This window comes from Lolium rigidum, chromosome 3 (genome assembly GCF_022539505.1).
Source record: "Lolium rigidum isolate FL_2022 chromosome 3, APGP_CSIRO_Lrig_0.1, whole genome shotgun sequence".
NCBI classification, from domain to species: Eukaryota; Viridiplantae; Streptophyta; class Magnoliopsida; order Poales; family Poaceae; genus Lolium; species Lolium rigidum.
The window spans coordinates 395358695-395386296 of record NC_061510.1 but is presented as its reverse complement, the minus strand read 5'-3'; the positions used below and the strand labels follow the sequence as shown (position 1 = coordinate 395386296).

At 48.5% G+C, this 27602-nt stretch overlaps 2 protein-coding genes across 3 annotated transcripts; both read right to left on the bottom strand.

The window, feature by feature from the left end:
* Positions 1-1276: 1276 nt before the first annotated feature.
* Positions 1277-2910, bottom strand: LOC124704556 (thioredoxin H2-2-like). 2 transcript variants are annotated; one of them, XM_047236826.1, is made up of 3 exons: positions 2622-2910; positions 2312-2434; positions 1277-1645 (listed from the first exon to the last, which is right to left on the bottom strand). In XM_047236826.1, the coding sequence occupies exons 1-3, from the start codon at positions 2754-2756 to the stop codon at positions 1499-1501; spliced, it is 405 nt and encodes a 134-aa protein (XP_047092782.1). In that variant the 5' UTR covers positions 2757-2910; the 3' UTR covers positions 1277-1498. The 2 variants fall into 2 exon arrangements, with proteins under 2 accessions (XP_047092782.1, XP_047092783.1); XM_047236827.1 differs by lacking the exon at positions 2622-2910 and adding an exon at positions 2505-2613 and having other exon boundaries at positions 2312-2465.
* A 13438-nt stretch (positions 2911-16348) lies between these two features.
* On the bottom strand, positions 16349-19758 carry LOC124697702. Its single transcript, XM_047230247.1, has 6 exons — positions 18437-19758; positions 17956-18056; positions 17718-17852; positions 17524-17633; positions 17137-17221; positions 16349-16842 (listed from the first exon to the last, which is right to left on the bottom strand). The coding sequence occupies exons 1-5, from the start codon at positions 19756-19758 to the stop codon at positions 17147-17149; spliced, it is 1743 nt and encodes a 580-aa protein (XP_047086203.1). The 3' UTR covers positions 16349-16842; positions 17137-17146.
* Positions 19759-27602: the final 7844 nt, after the last annotated feature.

The window sequence follows — 27602 nt, the reverse complement described above, 5'->3', positions numbered from 1 at the left end:
ATTGGAGCAAAAAACCAAAGCCCTTTTCTACTAGTGAACATAAATCTTGTACACCTATTTCCAATCCAACAATCCATGTGTTTTCAGGTGCAGCGGGTCCATAAGTTGTCACGTTTCTCCAGTACTCGGGGGTCGATTTTCCACAAAGAACATTTCTGGAGAGCCTCCTTGCAATCCTTTTTTTGAGAAACACAGTATAAACGCAGACGCTCACATACACGCGCATACACTCACCCCTATGAACGCACACACACACTACCCCTATGAGCACCTTCGGAAGACTGAGCCGGCGGATTGGATCTTGAAATTGACGAAGTCACCACAAGCGCCTCGCTGTCGACGGGAACGTCGCCTCCCACTGAATGAATATTCCGCCTTTATGAGACACACAGATGTCAAACCTGGGGTTTGAACTCTGGTGGCGTGGGGGTACAACCACCCTCCTAACCACCCAACCTTAGAGCATCTCCACCCGCGTCCCCCAAAGCGTCCCCCAAACCGCGCCGGATTGAGCGTTTGGGGGACGTGTTTTGTTCGTGCCGCCTTTGAGGGACGTCGCTCCCCAGCCGCGTCCCACAAACGCCGCCCCCAATCAGGAATTCAAATTGTTGCATTCAAAAGAGATCGTTCCCGCCGAATCATCGCGATCAGAGTAGTGGCGATCAAAGTACTGGGTGCGCGATCATATTACAGACCATAGTGCATGCTAAATTAGAAGAAGGGGTTGGCCGACGGCGACGTATCCTGAGTCGACGCAAGCCCGTCGATCACGATGACCTCGTCGCGATCTGCCTGGTGCTGTGCATGCTCCGTCTGCTCCGCCGCCGTCGCATAGGCCGACGATGGTGTAGCAGTCGAAGACGCGTCAGCCGGCTCTTGCTCCGCGGTTGCTGCCGCTGCCGCTGTCTGCTCCGCCGCCGTCGCATAGGCCGACGATGGTGTAGCAGTCGTCCTCATCCTCCACCTCCTCCTCTTCATCGTCCTCCTCGTCCGCACCCCCACCCTCTTCCTCAGCACCCTCAGCACCGGCGCCGTCGAATTCGAGCGGCCCCCTGCGGCCAGTGAAAGGGTTTGGTCAGTTGGAGTAGACCAAACCATGCATATATTAGAGTAGACCACATTTTTATTAAGATTGGTTTGGTCAGTTGGAAGTATACAAGATTTAGTGATAGATGTATAGGATTGCGTTAAGAGATGATGTCTATGATATGAGACTGTTGCATCATTTCTGCGTCACATAGAAAAAAAATCTAATGTAATTTGTCAAGAGATAGCCTGGAGGGTTGGAAGCGGCATAATGTTATTAAGACAAGCCGAAGTAGTAGCACATTTACACACCGGTGATTCCGGTTTTCAGGATTCTTATTACAGCTTTTCGAATTTGGCAGCATTTTATTTTATAAGGGTATTTGCCACCACAACATAGGAAAAACATAGGAGCCCCCTACCAGTACGTGTGAGAAGCCAGGACTTTGCACCGGATCTGGAGCACAGGTATTCAGTGGGCGGACCGCGTAGAGTTGTGATGTTCGATCTGCTTTATAAGCTCGTTCCTGTTGGCCCCAAGCACGCGACTCACCTCCTTCCCGCCCTTCAGTAGTATGAAGGTCGGCATCGCCTCTACACGAAATGCTTTTGCAACCTCCTGCAAAATGGAATTCCCTTACATGAGCATAGGAAAACACCGCCCGCACTTTTGAATGCACAAGCCGCCCTGACACGCTTGAATCTGAAGTGTTTTCTTTTTTTCCAATATGGAGCGAATAGCGACTTTCATTCTTGGAGCAAGGACCTACAATTTACGACTGGGTGGAGAAAAAGAATTTGGTTTTTTGTGATTTACGTCAATGCCCAGACAATGACAGCCACTGGCCATTGATGGAACCTTTGATTCCAGCCACTGATTTCCTATTCTGGCCGGGATGGAATCCATCCATGTTAGTGGGGTGGCATATACTGAAGCCATTAATAGGTTCTGATGCTGAATACTCAGATGAATCTGAAGTGTTCTGACGAGTAGAATCAAACATTTGGCTTGAAATGAGCGTGCAATCAAACATATGAATTGGATTGAGCGCTACTAACGATTCCCTCCTGTATAAGATTACACAGTAAACAGGAACAATTTGGTAATCTGATGCCGAATACTCAGATGAATCTGAAGTGCTGTGAGCAGTACAATCAAACAGTACCGGATCGGGAACGGGAAGCTTGCCAGAGGAATTCGCGAACGGAGAGGAGCACGAAAAGATCGATAACTAGCAGCATCTCAACCAGAGCAGGTCGGAACAAAATAAAGAAGCGTACGTACCGAGAGCTCGTCGACGTCGACCTTGGCGAACTCGGCGTCGGTTTTGCTGCAGGACAGCTCCTTGAAGATGGGCTCGATCATCTTGCCCGGTTCGGACCACGCCGCCGAGAAAAGGACCACGACCTTGGCTCGGGCAAGCAGCGAGAGAGAATACCTCAATTGGTTTTGCCTCGTTTCAAAAAAAAGAGAATACCTCAATTGGTTAGATCCGGAGAAGAGGCCCCAGCGCATGCATGGGATTTCTAGCTACAACGATCGATCGAACGGAAAGAAGTCAGAAAGAGGAGAAGGCGGTGTGGCCTCGTCTCACCAGGATGGAGGCGTCACTCCCGACAATTTCCATGTGCTTGTCCCACCTGTCTTTGGACCGGAAGGTGACCACGCGGCTAGGGGAATCGCCGTCGGCAGCGGGGCTGCCGGTTTCCGACGAGAAGAGGGAGCCCATCTTTGCTTGATCTTGCTCCGTTCGCTGGCTGTGGCCGTGCGTCTCGTCGTCCTCGTCAGTCTCTCTAGCGCTTTGTTTGTGTATCAGGCTATATGAGCGCTGCAGGCGTCGCGCTGCGGACCCGTCCGCTTCTCCTCCACTTTGGGCCGCGTGTCATTCGCGTGGGCTCCCTCCTCCGTGTTGGTTTCTATGGGCCTGTTTGGTTCCCAGCCACACTTTGCCAAGCCTAACTTTGGCAAGTGTGGCAGCCACAAAAGTGTGGCTATGATTTTAGAAGCCACAAAGTGTGGCAAAAGTTGGCAACAAATTCACTCTATGACAAGTGGGCCATATGGATAGTGAAGTGTGACAACTCTAAAGTGTGGAAAGAACCAAACACATGCCAAATTGCCAAACTTTGGCTTGGCAAAGTGTGGCTGGGAACCAAACAGGCCCTATATGTCCTTTATGGATATGAAGGTGACTTCCACTAAAAAAAGATATGAAAGTGACTTTTCTGACATGCTTTTTTTTTTCTCAAAAGAAAAAAGAAATGTGCTGGCCACCGGATTCTCCACAAAAAACGTACCTACTGATATAGTCGAAGTGAGACTTATCGTGACAATTTCATAAATTCGTCCCTGCTAGAGATCGAATTCCGGTCGTTGAGGTACGCTATTGCGACCCCAACCACTAAGATATGCACACGTTGTCTAACAGAAAAGTAATTTTGAAAACCCATTGATCTCAAAAGTGACAACTTCAACAAACCCTAAAAAGTATTGTTTGTTAGTGCGACAATTCACCACTGCAGAAGAATGTACAATGGTTTGGAATGCAGCATTCTTTTAGCAATTTAGCTAACCTTCACGTCATCTAAAATTAACAATAAAAATAGGAAAATGATTGGAAATCCATTTTGGCTCATAGGTGTAGATGCACCTATTACCAAAAAAACATATTTTAAAATGTCTAGAAAAATTAAACAAAAATTAGGGTGCACTTCCACACATTTCATGCCTGCAAAAAAAATGTTTCAGGAAAATATTATAGGTTGTGGCATGTGAAAAAAAAAATTGGTGCTCCAAAAACGTTTATCACGGGACGTTTATTTGTCTTTTTACACCGGTCACAGAAAATGTTTTTCCATGCAAAACTTTTGCGAGCTAACATGAGATGTCCGGATACACACTGAGAAATTTTATTCGAATTTTTTTAACATTTTAAATTGGATTTAAGATTTATTTTTCCTAATAGGTGTAGATACACCTATGAGCCAAAATTTCATGTCCGGAAAATGGTACAATTCTTCCCGGGTGATGTGGGCATAACCCTTCGGGTACCCGACATTGCCATACTCGGTGCAGATTATGAAGATGGGCCAGCACAAGGACTCGACAAGTTGGACTCACAAGGAATATCAACTTGGATTACAAGAAGGAAGACTCTAATACGAATCCTACTAGGACTCTTGTAAACCCTACCTTGGCTGATATATAAAGCCAGGCAGTTTAGCCTTAGGCCTACGCGCCCCGCACGTGCTCCTCCTTCCTCGACCATCTCCTGCCGACACCGCGCTTCTCCGTTAGTTTAGCCTTAGGCCTACGGTGTTGCTACCGGTGGAGGACGGTTTTGCTACCTTAGGCCTCCGACGTTGCTACCAGCGGAGGGCGCCTTGTGCTACTAGCGGAGGCCTGCTTTGCTACCTTAGACGTCGGGAGTTGCTGCCTTGGACAAAAGGAGTTGCTGCAACCTTGGACGGTGTTGTTGCGGGCTGTAGGCGAGGCCTTTATTCATGTCTCCGAGGATTTGCAACATATGAATAATTTTTTTGCTACAACTTTTTTGCGGTTTCGCTACAATTGCACAATATGTTTGCTACGGGGGGTATCCGGCGAGGTCTTCGGTGAGTTCTCCTGCGAGTCCCCGACTATGCCTCCAACGATATCTATTTGTGCTACAATAGCACCATTTTTTGCTACGAGCTCTCTGGCAAGTTCTCCGTCGAAGTCTCCGACGATATCCACTTTTGCTACAATAGCACCATCCTTTGCGACGAGCTCTCCAGCGAGTCTCCGGTGACGTGTCTGGCGAGTTCAACCTTTTTCTTTTATTTCGTGAGTAAACTTTTTTTTTACACTGAAACAAAAGCGGGGAAATCCTAGGCTATCATGCTTTTCAGAGTTAACTAGCCTCACGGGGCTAGGAAAATCTTGCCGCACGGGGAGAGCCGATTCGGCTCGCTTCCGACGGCAAACTATCCACGGGAAAAAAACATCCCATGATCCGCACTTTCCGTTGTCGTGGCTTGCCTCCAGAGGCAACCGTAACAGTCCATCCAAATGACTGCATGATCCGCTTGCAATTGCCAGCAAAAGCAAACAGCCAAACCAAACGTCTAGCCACGGCAGACTTTGCTACGTCGACCTCGGTTAGCTAACTAGCTCAGCTATGGCTCATCTAAGCAATGGAACCAAACGCTCCCTGCCTCCCTATATCCCTCTTTGAGTCCTGTGCGTCACATGGAAAATCATCTTTGGCGATGTATCCGTTGTTAAAAAAAGTATATTTGAAAATGTCTAAAAATTTCAAAAAGAAACTCAGGTGTATATTTTGACATTTTATGTTCACACACTATGTTTCGCAAAGAAATGTTTAGTGAATGAACATAAAAAAAATGAAAAATGGCCTGTTAAAAAAGACAAGCTCTTTACGTGTCATGTTTTTATCTTTTTTAGTAGGCCACACAAAATGTTTTTTTCCACAAAATTTTGTGAATGAACATAAAAAAAATGAAAAATGAAACCGTGTCTAGAAGCGGGACTTGGCGTGACAATTCTGAAATTCGTCCCTGACAGGAATCGAACTCCGGTCGTTGGGGTGTGCCACTGCGACCCCAACCACTAGGCTAAGCCAACGTCATCATGAATGAACATAGAATGTCCAAATATACATCCAGGATTTTTCTTCATAATTTTTCAACATTTTAGACTAAACTTAAAATTCATTTTTCCTAATAGGTGTATTTAGAGTTTTAGACCTATGAGCCAAAACACCATGTCCGCGTCACATATGCTTCTTAGTTTCTAAGTTTTTTTATGTGCCACACACGTTTTCGATTAAGCTAATTCTACTTGTGAATTTCAAACAATGTAAGAAGTTTGTGATTGTATCATTGTATGCATCCCCGATGCATAGGCCTGGGCCAAGAAAATCTTTCATTTTCCAAATAAAACTCAGAGGGAAGAGGATGCGTAATCACAAGAGAGGCTGGAAGTGCACAGTTTACACATTTTCCAACAATGTTTCATTAAACTTACTAGTACAACTTTATTATAAATTTGGCTGCGTTAGCATCTCCACCGACGCTTCCAATAGCTCTATCGGGATTCTAGTGAGAGAAAGCGCTCACACCGACGCTCTCCAAAAAGTGCCGGCATGTTCTGGAGCCCCATAAAAGCGTCAGCGCGCTCGAAAGGATCTCTATGAAGGGTTTCGATCGGGGTCACCGGCGCCTCTTCAAAAACAACTTCACGTCGAATTCCTGGAGTTTGGGAATTTTTATGAGGCTCGGTGGAGGTACCGGTATGGGAACAACATCCCTAAATAGAGGATGTTGTGTTGGCGCCTCCATATGGCAGTGTCGGTGCCCCTACTGGCGCCTATTTAGGAGACCCCGGTGGAGATACTCTTAATTCTAGTAGGATATAATCGGCAATGACACAGCGAAAAAAGCAAAACCTAGCACTAAAACTGAGTACTCGTTTTTCACCTTAGTAGTATGCGGTCATGTCCTCTAAGCTCATCCTTGATAGCCCCACCTTCTTTCCTTCGCTCGCTCGCCTCCCGCGGTGACGGGCGAACCCTAACTCCCTCCCCTCCCTCGAGCCTTCCTCCCTTTCTCTCCCCTGCCGCCACCTTCGCCTCGCGCCGCCGGGTGTTGCCCGTGCGGTGTCGGTGGTGGCGGGGCTGCTTCTACCCGTGGCGCGGAGGGGGGGTGCAGGGGGATTCGTGATGGCAGCGGTGGACCTCGGCCGGTGGTGGTTACGCGTGGCGGAGTGAGACCCGCATGTCGGGTGGGAGGAGGTGTGGCGGCGCCGTCGTTGGCGGCGGAGCGGCGCAGGCGGAGGTGCTAGGGCAGAGCTCATCCGATCTCTCAAGCTCATCCTTGAAAACCCCACTTCTTTCCTTTGCTCGGTCACCTCCCGCGGTGACGGGCGAACCCTAACTCCCTCCCCTCCCTCGAGCCGTCCGCCCTTTCTCTCCCCTACCGCCGATGTCGCCTCGCGCCGCCGGGAGTTTCCCGTGTGGTGCCGATGGTGGCATCGCTGCTTCTACCCGTGGCGCGGAGGGGGTGTAGGGGACTCGTGATGGCAGTGTTAGACCTCGACCGCCGGCGGTTCGGCGTGGCGGAGTGAGACCCACACGTCGGGTGGGAGGAGGTGTGGCAGTGCCATCGTTGGCGGCGGAGCGGTGCAAGCGGAGGTGCTAGGGCAGAGCTCGTCCCGTCCAGATTGGCAGCGGAGCGGCGCAAGCGGAGGTGCTAGGGTAGAGCTCGTCCCGTCCAGATTGGCGGCGGAGCGGCGCAAGCGGAGGTGCTAGGGCAGAGCTCGTCCCGTCCAGATATGGGCCCAGATTGGGGCCCATCTGGGTGGGGTAGGACGTCTGCCTCTGGGGCGCCGGCAATGCTCCCTCGAGGTGGAGAAGGCGCGGCGGTGGATGAGTAGCGGCGGTGCCACAGCCGGCCTGCTGCAGTGTGGCAGTGGGGACTTTGCGGGCCTATGAGGGCCCGACCGGGCCAGTGTGGGCCTGGTTTGTCCTCTGCCATGTCCGCTCGGCTACCGCGAAGGCGGCGAGGGTAGTTCTCTCCTTCGCAGCTGAAGTGCTGCTACCCCTTGCCCTGCTGCCTTTCTTCTCTCCTTCCAGGCCCTGCTCTGGTAACCACAACGAGATGCCGAGGATGGCTTCAAGACCGCGGTGGCGTGTGCTGGTTGGTGGCAAATTAGGTGGATCACGTCGAATCGTCTAGGATTGTGGGTTTGGGGGGTGGGAGAAATCCTTGTCGGCATGCCCAACATCGACGCGGTGATGCCTGCGGGTGTCACCCTGCCTTCTTGAAGGGCGTCGGGTGTACCTCCTCCCCAATCCCTTTTGCGTATCGGGGGAAATCCTAGGATTAGTCCGGGCAGCAGTAGCGTCGTCATCGCTTTTCTTGTTGAAGGTGTTGCGGTGTGCTAGGAGTGTGGTGGGATTCCCCCAAGGGCGCAACAGTTACAAGTCGTTTTTGTTCTTACTATGTCGGCATATATTTTCTCTTTTCTTTCTCTTTCGTTTCCTTTAGCTAGCTTGGTTGTGCTGCGGTTCCAAATGCCTATTTCGAGGGGCTCAAGCTATATTTCTTGGCCCCAAGCAGGCGTCTTTTGCTAGCACGAATGTTGGCATCACCTCTATGCGAAATGTCAACCTGCCATCACATAAACGTAAAAAACACTTCCCCACGAAAAAAAATAATTAACAAGCACCACAAAGGATTGTATCTGAAGTTTTTTTTTTCCATGTGGTGATAGGACCTACATTTACGAAAAAAAAAATTTGATGCAGAAGAACCAGGTTTTGTATTTTACATCAATGTCCACACAATGACATGTCCTTCGTATCTTAATTCCAACCAGTTGTTTATCTCTCTTGCTCCTTCATCTCAGTGGATGTGACGGAAAGTTTTAATTGAACCCCATGCTACATCCTAATATTTTTTCCAGTATTTATTTGTGTAAAATAAAATTCTATTTTTCGAAAGTATTATAATACCTTAATATATATATTGTATTTATATTTAATGGTGGAAAATACTGATATATTTTCATGCATTCTATCTCAATTTCTTCGGTGGAATATTGTGTGATAGATAAAAAAAAGTTTAGAAGTGTCCGAGAGGAAAAATAATGTAGCTCGGATTTTCGTGCACATATGAAGCTCAAATAGAAGAATGTAGGGATGTAAACGGGTTGGATCCGATAATTTTCTCTTTATGTTTTTTAATTAATATATTATTTTGGCCGAGTCGGAGCGGAGCAGATAATGACCGGATGCGGATTATTTCGTACTACGGATTTGGATCGGACACAGAGCGGATTCGGACCAAAACAAACAAAGAGTATCAGATAAATAAGCACAACACACATATTTTCACCCCTGCAAACAATATCAAAAACAAATTATCCAAAGTGGCAAATTGTTGAAATTTTTACACCGACGAGTGCGGGAGGAAAACATCGATATCTCCGTGGACTTGTCCGTAATTTTCTTTCTATTGAAGCTGGGGTTGTGTGTAAGGGTTTGTTGACCTTAATATAGATGTATATGCTGGACTTTTTTATAATTGGTTTTTTAAACTTCAAATTTTATTTTTATTTTTTATTTTTTAATACCAAAGTATACGTCGGTGACCTTTTCGTGGATACTAGTAAGTGTGCACGTGCGACGCACGTTTTAATTCATGCTAATTATATATACACTGAAATTCTTCAGCTATGAAATAACATATGACACGTCATATTCTGTACTCACAATTTTTAGGCAACACATTATTTTCTTGGATGCTAGATAAAGCTAATTCCTTTTCTTGTTGTCCAATTTTGTGTTCTCCAATTCTTCATGATGTTGCTCATTGATACTTTTGTATTGGCATGATGCTTCTTCATAGAAGAAAGTTCCATCTCAGGGCTTTATCCTAGACCACCTCGCCTTGGCTCCTCCAGCTGCACCTAGATGGAAGCACTAACCATATGATTAGTTGCCGTCCTATTTTATTAAAACCATCTCTTGAAATTAAGATGGATCATCTAACTTTTTTAATTCAAACTTATTCTTTACTGCAATATTTAACAACTGGGTAGTACGTACACAAGAAGAAATCAAGGATTTTAGCAACTGACAAATATTAAGAAATTGGAATAGATTGGTTATAACAAAATATAACATTCCAGTGTGAATCACGTACAGTAGTTAAATACTTGGGAGAATTCCACAGTATCATTTAAATCGGACAAAATTGCTTTCAATCTTATCGTGACCAGAAATAGGCTCTGTTGGGTTGAGAAAGCAGCAACAACAGTTATGATTTATGAAACAATAATTTGATCAGGTTATTGATATGGCCAGAGTATCATACCTCTGTGGGGCTTGTCCACTACCAAAACTATCTTAGTTCTCACATATTATGAAGAAAGCGCCGTGAGTTTCATGGTGCCATCAGTGCATATATAGTATACTGCTTCACATCTTGATCCAACTTTCGGTACTGGGCAAGTTATTTTGACAAACAATATGTACAAGTGCAGTTACTCCTCTATCCTTGTAGAAAGAAACACAATCACATCGAACTATTTCAAGAAAATACAAACAATACTTCCTAAAAAAATCATGTGGAGGTAAATAATGATATTTTTCTTTCAAACATCAGATTTGAAGGAAGTAAAGAAACAAAATATGACAATATATTTTATTAGGTGATATCAGTAACATTAATGATCAGATTGTGGCATGATATTTTCCTTCCATAAAGATATTCCATTTAACCCCAGAAGGTCAAATTAACATCTCACCTTCTACAAGGTAATAGGTTATCATAGTGGAGGATGGGGGCCACGCGCCTTTCAAATGCAGAGGTAAGGAAGAGATGGAGAACACTTGAGGTAGAAGAAATCAGAGTGCAGTTGGAGCCTATGCTTGTCTACATGACACATTAGAGCATGTACAATGGGGACGCTTAGCGGGGGGCGCCAGGATCCTAATCCCAGTAGAGTGCAGTTATGGTTAAAAATCCTAGCGCCTCTGCGGCCTCGACGCAAAAAGAGGAGGCGAGCGCTTACTCTATATCCTTTCGTACGACAGGAAGTGAGGAGAGCATGCACGGCCAGCACCCAGGCAATTTTCCATCTGCCTTAGCGTCCATCTGAATAAGTGCCCCTCATTGGGCATGCCCTTAGGCTGGTGCCATTGCGGGCGGTAGCGGGGGCGTTAACGGCGGCGATGGGGCGAGAGAGGGGCGGGAGGCGGGCGAGACGAGAGGGAGGGGCGCCGGCGGGGGCGCCCGGCGCTATCGCCCGCTCCCGCCCGGCTGCCGCCGCGTTGGCGGCGAGAGCGAGGCGGGAGAGGGGCGAGAGGCGGGGGCGGCGCGATGGCGACGCGGGCGAGAGGAGGGCGAGAGGGCGGGGCGACGCGGGCGAGAGGTAGAAAGAAGACGACCTGGTTGGTTTTTTTCTTTTTCTTTTTTTCTTTCCTTCTTTTATTCTTTAAATGTCGGTTTTTATTTTATTTTCTTTCCTTCTTTTATTTTCTTTCCTTTTTTTACTCTTTCAGTTCAAAATACAAACACAAGTACACACTTGTCATATAGGCTATTTAGAAAAACAAGAAACATAATTTGTATTTTTATTAATTATTATGTAATCGGTAACATTTTTAGTTGAATAATTTTCTTGCATTATTTTGAATGTCAACAAAAATTCGGGTGAAATAACTTAATGTTAAAAAGAAATGGTGATGTGGAGGAGAGAGAAGTGAGAGATGGCACTATAGCCCGTGCATTGGCACCGTGGGGTGAGAGTGGGGTGAGAGTGAGGGAAAAAGCTGACGTGGCGGGTGAGAGTGAGGTGAGGCATTGGCACCAGCCTTATGCGTCAATTCGTGGGCTTGCCGGAGGAAAAGGAAATTGAAAACCATATTGATCGATGTTGTGCTTATAGTATGAGAGAAACAAGGACAATAATGATGAGAATATGCTGACTGTCGATGAATTTCACACAGTTCAGAGCTAGCTGCTGTGAGGCCTCGACAGGTCTAGAATCCACCGCCTGAGAACTTCACAAATGGTGAACAATCTCCTTCGTGACCAAAACGCACCAGCAGGCCACCAAAACTCAGCAGCAGCTGAACCCTTCACAGCCCAAAACGCGGCAGCAGGTTATACTCTTCAACACCGGAGCCGCATCGGACCTTGCCCCTGCTCTCTACCCAAAGCGCCTCCCTCCCCCCTCTCTCTGTTGGCCGGATCTCGAAAGAAAGCGGGCGGCAGGCGCGAGACTGCGGCCGGTTCTCGTCCCCATCCTCTTTCTCTGCCTCGGCAAACAAAATGCGTACCTTCGGGAACGGCCGGCAGGAGCGTGGTGGCGATCAGGCGGGTGTTAGGGTCTGACGCGGTCCAATCCCACTCCTGTAACCGCTCCTGTTATGGTGGCATGAGGATCGGCGTGATGGCATGTCGATCTCGGGATCTTACAAAGGGGATTGATCAATCAAGGGAAACTATTGGGTAGATCGTACGCTCGTCGTGCCTAGACGGCAATGCGCGACGCGTGAATTTGGGGCGGGGAGAACGGACGAATCTGAACCGTGTGAAGCACATGAATAGACGGCCGAGATCTTATTTTCCAACGCAAGTTCGTGCCTTTATAAGTAGTAGAGATTACAAAGGGGATTGATCAATCAAGGGAAACTATTGGGTAGATCGTACGCTCGTCGTGCCTAGACGGCAATGCGCGACGCGTGAATTTGGGGCGGGGAGAACGGACGAATCTGAACCGTGTGAAGCACATGAATAGACGGCCGAGATCTTATTTTCCAACGCAAGTTCGTGCCTTTATAAGTAGTAGAGATAAGTCTCATTTTCCCCGAATAAATCAAGTCTCTGAAACGTTACCCGTACATATTCTGTTGGGATCCCTATTCTGTTTGATCCCTCTTTTTTTCCTACCGAGTCGAGCCCGAGCTTGGCGAGTAACGCGGATCGATCGAGCACTGCGCGCGCCATGATGGTCGAAACGCGCAACTGTCGACGGAGGCGCGCTTCCTGGGGTGACCTCCCGGAGGACATGCTCGGCGACGTGCTCGGCCGGCTGCCGTCCTTCGCCGACCGATCCCGCCTCCGCGCCGTCTGCCGCGCATGGCGCGCGGCCTGGCGACGCCAGCCGCACCCGCCGTTGCCGTGGCTCGTCGTCCCGGGCCACTGCATCAGCCTCCCCGACGGCGCCATCCACCACGTCGCGCCCCTCCCCGATGACGCCCGCGCCGCGCCCTGCCGCGGTTCGCTTGGCAACTGGCTCGCCCTCGTCCCGCTCGGCGCCGCCGCCCCCTTCCTGCTGAACCCCTTCTCCGCGGAGAGGGTCCCGCTGCCGCCGTGGCCGGATCAGCACGAGCCGATCCGCAAGATCGTCATGTCGTCCGCCGCCTCGGACTCCTGCGTCGTCGCCGCCATGGTCGACTGCGGCGAGAACCGCAGGAGGATCGCCGTGTGCCGGCCGGGAGATGGACACGATCAGGGCGCTTGGTGGCCGGTGTCCCTGCCGTTCGACCTGCAGGACATAGCGTTCTACAAGGGGAGGCTCCACGCGCTCCCGTCGTGCCACGGGCTGCTGGTGTTCGACGACGGCGAGCTGGACCTCCTCCGCCGCGAGCCGTGGAGACTGCAGGAGAAGCAGCTCCCGCCGCCGCCCGCCGCCAACATTGATTACATTGATGACGAGGATATCACGTCGAGGCAGTACCTGCTGGAGTGCAACGGGCGCCTCCACACCGTCACCAGGTCCGTCCGGCGAGAGATCCACCGAACCGTCAGGATCAAGGTCCACGCGCTGGAGCCGGATGGCAGCTGGGCGCGGGTTGAGTTCATCGGCGTGCACGCACTTTTCGTCGGCGACGCCTGCTCCGGAGCCTACCCTGCCGCCGCAGTGTCGACCTCGGACGACCTGATCAGAGAGAACCAGGTCTGCTACGTCGACGACGAGATCGCGATCAGCGCCGAGCTTGACAAGCGCAGCCGATCCGCGCTCGCCCGCACCACCGTCGAAGCCTCCAGCCGGCGCTGCGACCTCTACGGGTCCGTGCTCCGCCGCCTCCGCACCGTCGAGGCCTACGTCATGAGCGCCAAGTGCAGGAATAACTACAGGGCCGGAAATTTGTCGGCGCGAACGGGACGGTGGCATCCGGCGAGGGTGCGTTCCTTTTGGTGACAGAGCCCATGGAGGGAAGGAGAAGGACCATGAGAATTCTGTGGTGATCTGAAATCCAATCGTGCGCACGTTCATCCACGTACACCTGAGCACCTGACCCTGCAATGATAATCTGCGGCACACTCTTGGCCATGCTGTCTTTAGATGAAGAAGCATTGTTCCCATTGGGAGGTGGCGTTTTGGCTCATAGGAGTAAATGCTCCCATTATACAAAATAATTAAAAATTAATTTTAAAAATGTCAAAAAAAATACACAAGTTTTTATGGAAAAACAACATTTTGTGTGGTGTGTACAAAAAAGAAAAAAAAATATGCTGTACGTAGTCATATTACAACATCAAAATTTGTCTTTTTTACAAGAGCCACATAAAAAAATTATTTTTTTGAAAATTTGTGTACCAACATAAAATGTCTAGATGTACATGTAAAAATTTAGTTTAAATTTTTTTGACACTTCGAAATGTTGATTCACACAATGGGAGCAAATGCTCCTATGAGCCAAAGTGCATTTCCCATTGTTCCTAATCTATTTTCTTCCCCTACTGTTGTTTCTGCAGAGGTGAAATTGGGGGAATTATCGAAGTGGACGGACCAGAAGTTAAGTTGGGAACAGATGGTTCTCGGAAGAGAAAAGTCTGCAACAGAACACAATCAGCTCTGCGCGCATCATCCAAGTAGAATCAGCAGTAATGTCGGCCGATCACTTGGTAGCATGGACAAAATGATTCATTTTCAGTAACAAAACTATACTAGGAAGATAAATAATACAGTATGATAATACGGCCAGAGTTACCCATGCCTAATCCAAGTTTCAGAAGCTTTATCACCACATCACTTTCGTATTTTTGCCGAAATTTAGGAGGATTCGCACTACAAAAGGGGACACTGACACTAACCCTAAACCACACAGGTATTGAGCTAGGATTAGCAGGATGAGATGAACGTCTTGACATTCTTGTGAAGTTCATCTTTCTTAGCTCCAACCGCGCGACCCACTTCCTGCTCGCCCTTAAATTATGCACTTCGGTTTCAGAAGGATTGCCGTGACGCGCAATAACTGCCATGAGAGGGTTGACCGAAGTTTGAGGCTTTTGTAATTATGTTTCTATATGGACCAATACTCATCCTTTGCATCCATGTTGTCCGAAGCTTTCGGTTAACTTCCTCCCCCCGTTCACAATTAATTTGCGTTCTGGATTTAGTCAAAGTTAAACTTTGTATGGTTTGACTAAGCATGCAGGAAAAGATATCAACATCCATAGTGTAAAAGTTATAGTAGTAGAATCGACATCAGCTTTATTTTCATACTATATGCATTGGATATTATGGTTGTTGATATTTCATCCTATGTTTTTGGCCAAGCCTTAGGCTGGTGCCAATGCATCACCCCACTATAGCCTCGCCACGTCAGCTTTTACCCTCACTCTCACCCCACTCTCACCCCACTCTCACCCCACGGTGCCAGTGCACGGGCTATAGTGCCAGCTCACACTTCTCTCTCCTCTCTACCGCCTCCCTACCGCCCCCACTAGCACCGCTATCGCCTCCCTCTCGCCCCGCTCTCGCCTCCAACGCGGGCTATAGGCGGGCGGTACCGCGCCCTACCGCCGGGCGGTGGAACCACCGCCCGCCGCTACCGTCTCGCCCGCCTATCGCCTCACTCTCGCCCCGTCGCGGGCGGTAGCGCCCCGCCTCCAACCCGCGTTGGCACCAGCCTTATAATGTTTGACTTTAAAAAACAGAACACAAATTAAATGAAAACGTAGGTATCGAAACAAAAACATATACGTTAGTCCATCTAACTATCCAAGTGGTGCCACAAGCACAATTTTCATTAATGTAAATAAACATATAATGAAACCATATTTGATGATGTATCTATTGATACTGATTTGGTATGGTAAGTGTTAATGTTGCTGTCTATAACATTAATCAAACTTTGATGAGTTGTATTTTAGCTAAATGTATACATACTGTATATTAATACGGAAGGACTATTATTTTCCTTAAACACAAGAACAGGGTGAGTTGTGCGCGTGCAAAACCGAGCGACGGTCGTCCTAATACATGGCTTTGAGCAAAGAAAGGCTAACTGCAATCCAATATACAGTACATAGACACAAAACTGAGCAGAAAAACCAAATGATCCCTAGTCTAATGAAGCCCGTTTTATATCAAAAACACATGCACCTTAGGTTTTTCATAACATAAAACTCCGAGACATGTCCATATAGATGATTAATATGAGACTGAAATATTTCATGAAGAAATATGTTAATTGACAGCTACACAAAAAAGGAAAATATGAAATCTCTAACCAATTTATTATCTATATTACAAATCCGCATTTCTTTTTGTAGTTCACAAATGAATGTATCTATATTATAGACGGATACTGACTGGGTTAACATACATCATTTGTTTTAAATGTTGCTACTGAGATATTTGTAAACATCACCAGCATTTTGCCCCAAAATCATCAGCAGAGGATTTACCTCAGGGAACCTGATCCCATCATCGATGACATCAAATATAACACAAACAAACAACTTAAGACTCCACCCATTATTCTACAATTCTTCACAAAAAGATGTGCAGGGGGAATTTATCAAGAGAGGTGAGAATTTCCTGTTAAAGAGTCAATCAAAAAGAGCAATTCATATCCGCCACATCAAATATATGGCTTAATCCGAGCAACTGTGACCGGGTCAGCAAATTTCGAACTAGCAAATCAAGACACACCCGGTACAATTGTCCGCACAATGGTCTTGCCATCACCTCTATTGCAGGAAACACATCATGGGATGGAACTAGCTACCTGATCAAGTTCCCACAGGTAATCATCAAACTACTCAAGGAGTTGAGGAGGTTTGGCAGCAAAATCCAGGAGGTGTCTGTAGCACATCTATTACGTGCCGGGACAAGTTTACCATGCCATCACGAAGACAAACACTACAAGTAGTCTAGCATCTAGAGGAAGAGTTGCCAAAGTGGTCCAGAAATCATGAGCTACATTGCTAACAAATGCATCGCTGGTGCTTGTTGTTAATCGATAAACTGACGCAGCCCCTTTCCAAGCTCCCGCTTCGTCCCAGACCCTGAAATGGCCAGAGAAAAAGGTCTGGTTATTTTCTAACATGACTGGGCCATCAATGAGGTGCAAATGGTATACCAATTATCATGCAGTGACATATATCACACATATCACTTATGCCATCTGGAAATGGTGAAATGCAACAGTTTCCTAAAACTAAACATGAATTTCTTGTGCAGCTAGATACTGCAGCACACATACGTTACAAAGCTCTAATCCATACAATACACAATACTAGCGATTCTAACATATTATGCCATTGCATTTGATCCCTACCGTAAAATTCAAACCCGCTCACCAGAGTCGATTCAGTAGTCAGATTGTGTTGGTGAGTGCATCCCTGAATCATCAAATGATCTATCCATAGCAACAGAATCCACAGCCTGCATGTAACCACCAAAAGAACTCTGTTAGTCCACACTTCCCCATCAGTACAACAAACTGAACAAGTACTTGTTCGTTGAAAAAGCTAAAAGATCTTATCTATGTTTTCAGTTTTGTGCTGCCGTTCTTGACTAGAAAAGTTGTGCGCTGCAGGTTTAATAATCTTGTACATAAACTACTTCATTGATCCTTACTACTCGCTCTAATAAACGCAAGACATGATGATAAATTCCGGGAACTACCGATCAAACTACTACCAGTAAGAAAGGTTCAGCTAGACTTTAAAAGTATGATATCTTGCCTTCTGATGTCTTTTCCGGGGTGTTTCAGGAGATGTCTCCTTGACGTGGGCTCGTTTGATGCTTTCTGTTTTTGCTTCGGTAGACTTTGTTAGCGTTGCCCCTTTCTTCTCTGCGAAAAGAGAAAAACAATTGAATTCAATTATATAGAACAGGAATCCAGGACAACGGAATAAAGAAACACAACTGAGGTTACCCCTTTGAATTAAGACTTCAGTCAGGGCATTGACGATCTCAGCAATCCCTGTAGTGCTTTCTGGATTCTTCTCCACTATCGATCTTGCAATGTCGAGCATTTCACCGGACAGGCTCAAATATCCTCCTTGGTCATCTGCCATTTTCAACGACTTCATCAGTACACGTAGTAGCAGATTCTAGCAGGCATATAATAGGTGACATAATTGTAATTCAGAATAGAGTGAGACGATCATCACCAGCAAGGTTTGTCATCTCCTGGGCTTTGTACAGTAAAGCGCATCCGTATCTGCAATACGTGCTAGCACATTCTGGAGCAAACTTTCCATAATGCCCAGTCCTGGTTGTCAGGGTACTTGTTATACAAGAACAACATGAAACCGAAAGGAATGCAACATGTGATAAAATTAAACAGCACAGGCGTAATTATCCCATCAGCATTTTCCTGATAGGACAACTGACTACATGTTAAGCACATTACAAAGCACTATTCTGAAGCAGCGTAGAAATAAATTGCAGCGGAAATATTATAACATCTGGCATTCACTAATATGCTAATACCTTAACCAGAATCTCCAAGCGTTGCTACCAAATAGGATTTTGGAGGCCATATACAATTCATAAAACACAAAAAACCTAAACACGCATAGCACCAAAGGCTTGGCTACCAGTGGCAATGAAGCACATACTACAGGACTGAAAGAATAGGTAGATTCTCACCTGATCTCAAGGCAGTCCTTGAGACACTGAACAGCGCTATTGAAGTCCCTGTACTCCACGTCATTCCAGCCCTTGATAAAAAGTTGCTCAGCCACTTGTAGAGCATCCTCCGCAACCTTGATTCCCCGCTCACATTTGTCCTCCTCATTAGGCATGGGCTGCTCATGAAGTTGTTCAACTTGAATCTGTTGGAGCCCATTGAGTGGGGCACACAAGTTAACAACAGGTAGCACAAATTTGAAATTTTTTTCCTCGGCAACCATTTTAGCCAGCCCTGAGGTCAGGTCAAATGTAAAAGTGCCTTCCGATGTAGCCACAAAGATGACAGAGGATCCTTCAACGAATCCAAGTAAGGACTGGCCATCGATTCCAATAGTTCCGTCGAGATCGTAGTGATCAAATGTCCAGGTAATAGACCAACTGACATCGCCATCGTCACTGGTATCCCTTGACCACATGCATATATAACCATCTGTTGCCTCGACGATACCAATTCCTCCATTCTGGTCATGCACAAGTATAAGACTACTCTCAGTCTCACAAAAGTCCTCACCCATGTCGGGCAATGCAATCTCAGACAGTGTATTGGCAGACATATCAAACTCAAGGAGTACAAGCCCATCTGATAGGAAATACAGAGATTTCCCTAACAGCACGCTGGGTCTCTCCCCGAAGAACTCAGAAAGGCCATAGAATGTAGCCACCGCGGCCCATGTATCTGACTGAGATGAATAGAGGAAACCTTTAATTTGTGGTTCATCTTCATCATCGTCGTCGACCGGGATATCAGAGAACACCAGCGCCACTTGAAATTCGCCCCCGTTGCATCGGTGGTGATGGTTGCAGCCAGGCGCCGCGCAGACCACGGCCGCGCCCGGCAAGCAGCTGCGGCTGGCCTGCGGGGCCACCGGCACGCGGCGCTGAAGACCTGTGACGGGATCCCAGATAAGAAGGTCTTTCCGCCCCAGCTCGCCGTCGCGCTTTGAGATGAAGAGGGCCCGGCCGTGCCTGTAATCCAGCACCCTCCAGTCGCGGCGATCGGGGACGTCCTTGGGGGAGAAGGGCGAAGCGAGCGTGCGGAAGAAGGTTGGGAGGTCCTCGTCGTGGTCGCGGTCATGGAGAAAGCCGAAGAGTAGAGGAGCCAAGTTGCGCTGGTGGAGGCGGCGGGCGAAATCCGGGTCGGAGAGGGCGCGGCGCCAGTCCTTGCAGAGGTGGCTCACCCGGAAGAAGTAGAGAGGGTCGTCTGGCTGGATGCGGGCGAAGATGTCCCGGGTGATGTCGTCGGGGAGGAGCGGCCACTCCCGGTACGCCGCCGCTGCCATGCTTCGCTTTGGATCTGGAGGTGAACGGGGGAGACGGGGTGGGGTTTCGCTTGGGGAAGACGGGTTTCGAGTTTGCCTTGGAGAGGAATGGGGATTGGGGATTGGGTTTGGCTTCCACAGGAACGAGGAAGACAGGTCCCTGTCTCACGAGGTATTAGGGCATCTCCAACCGGGCGACCCATCCCGCGCCCGCGCGTCCGGATGGGTCGAAACGGACAAAACCGCGGCCCAGCGCGCGGACCCATCCCTAAAACGGATGGCCGCGGCGTCCGGGACGACCCAAACCCGGCCCAAATATTGGACGAGTTTGCGTGGCCGCGGACGCGAAAGGCTGGTCGCTCGCGTCCTCGCTTGTCCGCCCTCGGCCCGCCCGTCCGCCTCCCAAAACGAGAAAACACTCCACTGTACTCCCAAAACCTAGAGATGGCCGACGAAGCGACCGCCGCCGCCACCGCCACCATCGGAGAGGAGGCACCCGCGGCCGTTGCCGCTCTCGCCGTGGAGGCGGCTCTCGAGCCGGCGGAGGCCGAGCTCCCCCGGCCGCCGACGAAGAAGGCGAAGGCCGACCTCACCCCGGAGCGAGAGGAATCTCGAGAGCAAGAAGAGGGCCGGCCGCCGCAGGGCGCTCGACCAACGGAAGAGGAAACCGCTGCCGAGGTGGAGCGGCGGCGGGCGGCGGAGCGGCTTCTCCAACTCAAGACGGAGGCGAAGAGCACTCTCCTTCAAGAGCGAGCATGCCATGCTATTTTACGGCCACCCGGCGCTCGGCCGGCCACATGATCATCCCCGGCACCGGCGCGGCCTCGGTGGGGAGCTCGGCCTCCTCCGTGACCCGGCCCCTTCCTCCAAGGTCAACTGCCCCACCGACCGCCCTATTTGGGCACGAAATGGGGCGCATGGGCGGCATGCGTACCGATCACGGGATGGGTCACCGGAGGTGGGCGAGTCCATGACGGGGCCGTCACCTTCGTCCATTGACCCGAACCGTGCGCCGGCGAACTCCAAAGGCCCGAAGAACACGGGAGCGAGCTGCGACGTCCGGTGCACGCAACTCTGTTCGACGATCCGTCGGCCGCGCGCGCGCAGTCACCGTCCACCGTGCGGGCCCCTCCGTCTTTCGCGCGGACAATGCCGACGACCACCGCCATATCCTTCGACACGGCGAGCTCCCCGGCCACCTCCCATTGACACACGGGAGGGCACAGCTGCCTGTCCCGGCGAGCATAAACATTGAGGAGGAGCCGTTGTTCGGTGAGGGCCTCACACAAGCCGCAGCTGCACAAGCTCGAGGTCGCCGGGTAAGCAAACGAACCGCCAACTACACGGAGAAGGAGGACAAGGTGCTCGTCGATGGATGGTTGACCATCGGGCAAGATGCGTTGACGGGTGCCGAGCGAAGGGGTCCGCATTCGGCGCCGGATCTATGAATACTTCCATGAACATCGCAAATATGGACGAGGAGCCATTTGAGAGCGACCGCAGCGAAATATCGCTCCAAAAGAGGTGGGGAGCAATTCAAACGGAATGCAACAAGTTCCACGCGGCGTATGAGCACGCGAGGCGGCTCCCCGTTAGTGGCATGGGTGTGAAGGACTTGGTATGATTCATAACCTCAACTTATTCATCCGATGTTTGCACATATGTTTATCGTTGTTGTCTCGCTTTGATCTAGGTGTGGCGAGCTTTGGAATTCTACAAAGCCAACAATGGAGAGAAGACCTTTGCCTTCCCTCATTGTTGGAAGGAACTCCACGGCACCCCCAAGTTCCAGGAGGGGTACGAGGGCTACATGGCGACCTTGATCGGCAACAATCCCGCCAAAGATGCCACGGTCATTGACCTTGATGGTGGGCAGCCTTGCGGTAGCTCCGCTTCTCGTGCAAGTCGTCCACGCGGCCACAAGTCAACCAAAGCCGACATGAAGCGTGATGCGTCGTCCATGCTATTGTATGGCACTTTGAAGGAGATGCATGCGGACGGAGAGGTGTCCACGGACAAGAGGGATGAGAGGAGGCGCCGGGAGAAAGAAGAGGACAGGGAAGAAATTCTTTGATGTCCAGCGAGAAGAAGCTCGAGATTGAAGAGGTCAAGGCCAAGACCAAAGCTAAAGAACTTGAGCTCAAGAGAGAGAACTTGAGCTCATAGCAATGGCAAGGGCCAAAGAGGTGGAGCTGAAGGCGAAGGAAGTTGAGCTCAAACGCCAAGCCGAGGACAACCTCATCATGAACGCCGACTTGACCAACATGAGCGAGGCGAAGAGAGCTTGGTTCGAGAAGAGACAGAAGGAGATCCTCGAGCGCCCAAATTGAGTTAGACAATCTCAATTGTAATTTTTATATTTTTCTCAAACTATGGCACATTTTATTTGATTTATCATGGTACATTTGATAATATTTTATGGTATTTGATAATATTTTATGTTTATTATATATTATTCTATGTTTATGAGATATTATTATATATGAAACTAAGGATCTGTGGCCAGAGGATGCATTTTTCCAAAGAAATAGGCCAAATGGCCAAATGGCCAAATGGGTGGCCGCTGCGTTGGGCGCAGCACGCGACCCAAACGGACGCGCGGACGCGGGGCTCCGTCCGCGCGTCCGCTCGGGCACGCAAAGGGCCCAAAACGGACGGCCCAACGCGTCCGTTTGGGTCGCCCGGTTGGAGATGCCCTTAGAGCATCTCCAGCCCCGCGTCCCCCAAAGCCTTCTCAAACCGCGCTGGATTGAGCCGTTTGGGGACGTGTTTTGTTCGTGCCGTCTTTGGGGACGTCGCTCCCCAGCCGCGTCCCCCAAACCCCCCCCCCCCCAAACATTTAAAATATATTTTTTGGCATTTTTGTTTCAATTTCCACAAACTAATACATAATTGGGAACGTGGTTTACAGGAAGACACAATTTGGAACATGGTTTTCCACAAACTAATACATAGTTTGAATCATGGTGGACACAAATATAAAATTTTGCAAAGAAACTAAACCTAACTAGGCCGTGCATCGAAGGTTTCCTGTGTTCGCTGCTAAGAAAAAACACTCGAGGGCACACCCAGTCACCTAAACTGGAAAATCCAGCGGGAGGATGGTGCCCTTGTTGGTTCTACCGATGAGGCGAACATCCAGAAACTTCCGTGCACGTGTTTGCTGCGAAGAAACAACACTCAGTCGTCCTCCTCGTCGGTGTTGTCGCCGTGGTAGTCCCGGCGGCAGCGCGTCTCGTCGAAGACCTTGACGCTCATGTCCTTGGCGCCGAAGTAGGAGAACAGGAGGATGAAGCCGGCTTCGAGGCTGTGGTGCCGCGCGAACTTCTCCCAGCCGATGTTGAGGTACATCTTGCCGCGAGCGTCGTAGATCACGTCGACGATCCACCGGTAGTAGCCGCACGCAGCCTCCCGTAGATGCATCGTGCGCGGGCGGTCGTCGCCGGCGACGTAGTCGGCGAAGGAGTCCGGCAGCCTCTGGATGTCGCGCGGGTCGTCCTTGAGGACGAGGACGAACTCGAACAGCACGTCCGGCTCCACGTCCATCTCCGACGATGAAGCCGACGGCGTGGGAGGCGACGGCGAGCGTTCACCTCTGCCGCGGCCACGACCACGACCACGGCCGCGAGGTCGGCCTCCGCCTCTACCAGACATAGCGTCGAGTCTTGTTGAGATGGTGGCGGCTAGGGTTTGGGAGAGAGGCGCGCGTCGTGAGGTAGGCGACGGTTAGGTTAAAATTTATTGTGCCGCTGATGAGTCGGCCCCGCCACTCCCCGCCTCGCTTTTCGGTGTGTCCGGCGTCCCCGGTGCGTCCCCTGTGGGACGGGGACGGGCTCGAGGCGCCGGACACCGTATCGGGGCGCGCCGGACAAAAATGGGCTTTGGGGGACGAGGCTGGAACGGTTTTTTGGTCCGGCAAGCCCCAAATCCCTTTGGGGGACGCTTTGGGGGACGCGGCTGGAGCATCTCCAGCCGCCTCCCCCAAACCATCCCCCAAAACGCGCCGGATTGAGCGTTTGGGGGACGTGTTTCGTTGTGCCGCGTTTGGGGGACGTCGCTCCCCAGTCGCGTCCCCAGACAAAATTTCGGAAATTTTAAACTTAACGAGATTCGATTAGATTCGTCCAAACTTACATAGATTCGAACGAAATTTGACTAAATTTAAACTAAACCTAATCTAGAACCACTTGCGGCGGCCGGAGGCGTCGTAGTACTCGCTGGAAGTTGTACATGTCGTCGGTGATCGATACGTCTCCGACGTATCGATAATTTCTTATGTTCCATGCCACATTATTGATGTTATCTACATGTTTTATGCACACTTTATGTCATATTCGTGCATTTTCCGGAACTAACCTATTAACAAGATGCCGAAGTGCCGGTTCTCGTTTTCTGCTGTTTTTGGTTTCGGAAATCCTAGTAACGAAATATTCTCGGAATTGGACGAAACGAAGACCCGAGTTCCTATTTTCACCGGAAGCATCCGGAACACCCGGGAAGGACCGGAGGGGGGCACCGGGCCCCCGGACCATAGGCCGGCGCGGCCCGGGCCCCGGCCGCGCCGCCATATGGTGTGGCCACCCCTTCGACCCTCCTGCGCCGCCTCTTCGCCTATATAAAGCCTCCGTCGCGAAAACCCCGATGCGAAGAACCACGATACGAAAAACCTTCCGCGAGCCGCCGCCATCGCGAAGCCAAGATCCGGGGACAGGAGTCTCTGTTCCGGCACCCTGCCGGAGCGGGGAAGTGCCCCGGAAGGCTTCCCCATCGACACCGCTGCCATCTCCACCGCCATCTTCATCACCGCTGCTCGCTCCCATGAGGAGGGAGTAGTTCTCCATCGAGGCTCGGGGCTGTACCGGTAGCTATGTGGTTCATCTCTCTCCTATGTACTTCAATACAATAATCTCATGAGCTGCTTTACATGATTGAGATTCATATGATGATGCTTGTAATCTAGATGTCATTATGCTAGTCAAGTGAGTTTTACTTATGTGATCTCCGGAGACTCCTTGTCCCACGTGTGTAAAGGTGACGAGTGTGTGCACCGTGTGGGTCTCTTAGGCTATATTTCACGAATACTTATTCACTGTTGAATGGCATAGTGAGGTGCTTATTTATATCTCTTTATGATTGCAATGTGTTTGTATCACAATTTATCCGTGTGCTACTCTAGCAATGTTATTAAAGTAGTTTTATTCCTCCCGCACGTGTGCAAAGGTGACAAGTGTGTGCACCGTGTTAGTACTTGGTTTATGCTATGATCATGATCTCTTGTAGATTGCGAAGTTAACTATTGCTATGATAATATTGATGTGATCTATTCCTCCTACATATGCATGAAGGTGACAGATGTGCATGCTATGCTAGTACTTGGTTTAGTCTTTTGATCTATCTTACACTAAAGGTTACTAAAATATGAGCATTATTGTGGAGCTTGTTAACTCCGGCATTGAGGGTTCGTGTAATCCTACGCAATGTGTTCATCATCCAACAAGAGTGTAGAGTATGCATTTATCTATTCTCGTTATGTGATCAATGTTGAGAGTGTCCACTAGTGAAAGTCTAATCCCTAGGCCTTGTTCCTAAATACTGCTATCGCTGCTTGTTTACTGTTTTACTGCGTTACTACTGCTGCGTTACTACTGCTTGTTTACTGTCCTGGGCAAAGCACTTTTCTGGTGCCATTGCTACTACTTATTCATACCACCTGTATTTCACTATCTCTTCGCCGAACTAGTGCACCTATTAGGTGTGTTGGGGACACAAGAGACTTCTTGCTTTGTGGTTGCAGTGGTTGCATGAGAGGGATATCTTTGACCTCTTCCTCCCCGAGATCGATAAACCTTGGGTAATCCACTTAAGGGAAACTTGCTGCTGTTCTACAAACCTCTGCTCTTGGAGGCCCAACACTGTCTACAAGAATAGAAGCTCCCGTAGACATCAAGCACTTTTCCGGCGCCGTTGCCGGGAGGAAAGGTAAAAAGGCACTCATACTCCGGTTCCAGTGTAACAGTACTTTTCTCAGCGCCGTTGTGTTTGTGCTCGAAGCTATTTCCTTTAGATCCTGCAATTGCATCTTTTTGTTTCTTGTTTACACTAGTTTGGCATAATGGACAACAATGAGCTTCTTATTCTATTTCCTGATTTAAAACATGGATTGTTTGATGCGAAAATTAAAAAACCTATGAAATCTTATTTGCATGCTCGGTAGTAATATTAGTATGAACGCTTTGAACACCATTGTTGATAATAATATAGAAAGTTCTAAGCTTGGGGAAGCTGGTTTTCATGATCTTTTAGTCCCCCAAGCATTGAGGAGAAAATTTTCTTTGATGATACTTTGCCTCCTATTTATGATTATAATGATAGTGGTCTTTTGGTGCCACCTACTATGGATAGTGAATGTTATTGTGATTATACTATGCCTCCTACACTTGATGAGAATAATAATGATAGCTACTTTGTTCAATTTGCTCCCACTACAACTAATAAAATTGATTATGCTTATATGGAGAGTAATAATTTTATGCATGAGACTCATGATAAGAATGCTTTATGTGATAGTTATATTGTTGAGTTTGCTCATGTTGCTACTGAAAGTTATTATGAGAGAGGAAAATATGGTGGTAGAAATTTTCATGTTACTAAAACACCTCTCTATGTGCTGAAATTTTTGAAGCTATACTTGTTTTATCTTCCTATGCTTGTTACTTTGCTCTTCATGGACTTGTTTATTTACAAGATTCCTATGCATAGGAAGCATGTTAGACTTAAATGTGTTTTGAATTTGCCTTTTGATGCTCTCTTTTGCTTCAACTACTATTTCTTGCGAGTGCATCATTAAAACTCATCGAGCCCATCTTAATGGCTAAAAAGAAAGAACTTCTTGGGAGATAACCCATGTGTTATTTTGCTACAGTACTTTGTTTTATATTTGTGTCTTGGAAGTTGTTTACTACTGTAGCAACCTCTCCTTATCTTAGTTTTGAGTTTTGTTGTGCCAAGTAAAGTCTTTGATAGTAAAGTAAATACTAGATTTGGATTACTGCGCAGTTCCAGATTTCTTTGCTGTCACGAATCTGGGTCTAATTCTCTGTAGGTAACTCAGAAAATTATGCCAATTTACGTGAGTAATCCCCCGATATGTACGCAACTTTCATTCAATTTGGGCATTTTCATTTGAGCAAGTCTGGTGCCCTTTTAAAATTCGTCTTTACGGACTGTTCTGTTTTGACAGATTCTGCCTTTTATTTCGCATTGCTTCTTTCGCTGTGTTGGGTGGATTTCTTTGTTCCATTACCTTCCAGTAGCTTTGAGCAATGTCCAGAAGTGTTAAGAATGATTGTGTCACCTCTGAACATGTGAGTTTTTGATTATGCACTAACCCTCTAATGAGTTTGTTTCGAGTTTGGTGTGGAGGAAGTTTTCAAGGGTCAAGAGAGGAGGATGATATACTATGATCAAGGAGAGTGAAAGCTCTAAGCTTGGGGATGCCCCGGTGGTTCACCCCTGCATATTCTAAGAAGACTCAAGCGTCTAAGCTTGGGGATGCCCAAGGCATCCCCTTCTTCATCGACAAATTATCGGGTTCCTTCTCTTGAAACTATATTTTTATTCGGCCACATCTTATGTACTTTACTTGGAGCGTCCGTGTGCTTTTGTTTTTGTTTTTGTTTGAATAAATGCTTGTGTGGGAGAGAGAAACGCTCCGTTGGTTCATATGAACACATGTGTTCTTAGCTTTTAATTTTCATGGCGAAGTTTCTTCTTCGTTAATTTGTTATATGGTTGGAATTGGAAAATGATACATGTAGTAAATTGCTATAATGTCTTGGATAATGTGATACTTGGCAATTGTTGTG

Coding starts and splice junctions, on each gene's coding strand:
- LOC124704556 (XM_047236826.1), bottom strand. CDS start 2,756: ATGGGCTCCCTCTTCTCGTCGGAAACCGGCAGCCCCGCTGCCGACGGC. Junction 2,435..2,621: donor GGAGTGACGCCTCCATCCTG/GTGAGACGAGGC, acceptor GCCCGAGCCAAG/GTCGTGGTCCTTTTCTCGGC. Junction 1,646..2,311: donor TCGACGTCGACGAGCTCTCG/GTACGTACGCTT, acceptor TCCATTTTGCAG/GAGGTTGCAAAAGCATTTCG.
- LOC124697702 (XM_047230247.1), bottom strand. CDS start 19,758: ATGGCAGCGGCGGCGTACCGGGAGTGGCCGCTCCTCCCCGACGACATC. Junction 17,634..17,717: donor TGAAGTCTTAATTCAAAGGG/GTAACCTCAGTT, acceptor CTCTTTTCGCAG/AGAAGAAAGGGGCAACGCTA. Junction 17,222..17,523: donor CCCGGAAAAGACATCAGAAG/GCAAGATATCAT, acceptor GGTTACATGCAG/GCTGTGGATTCTGTTGCTAT.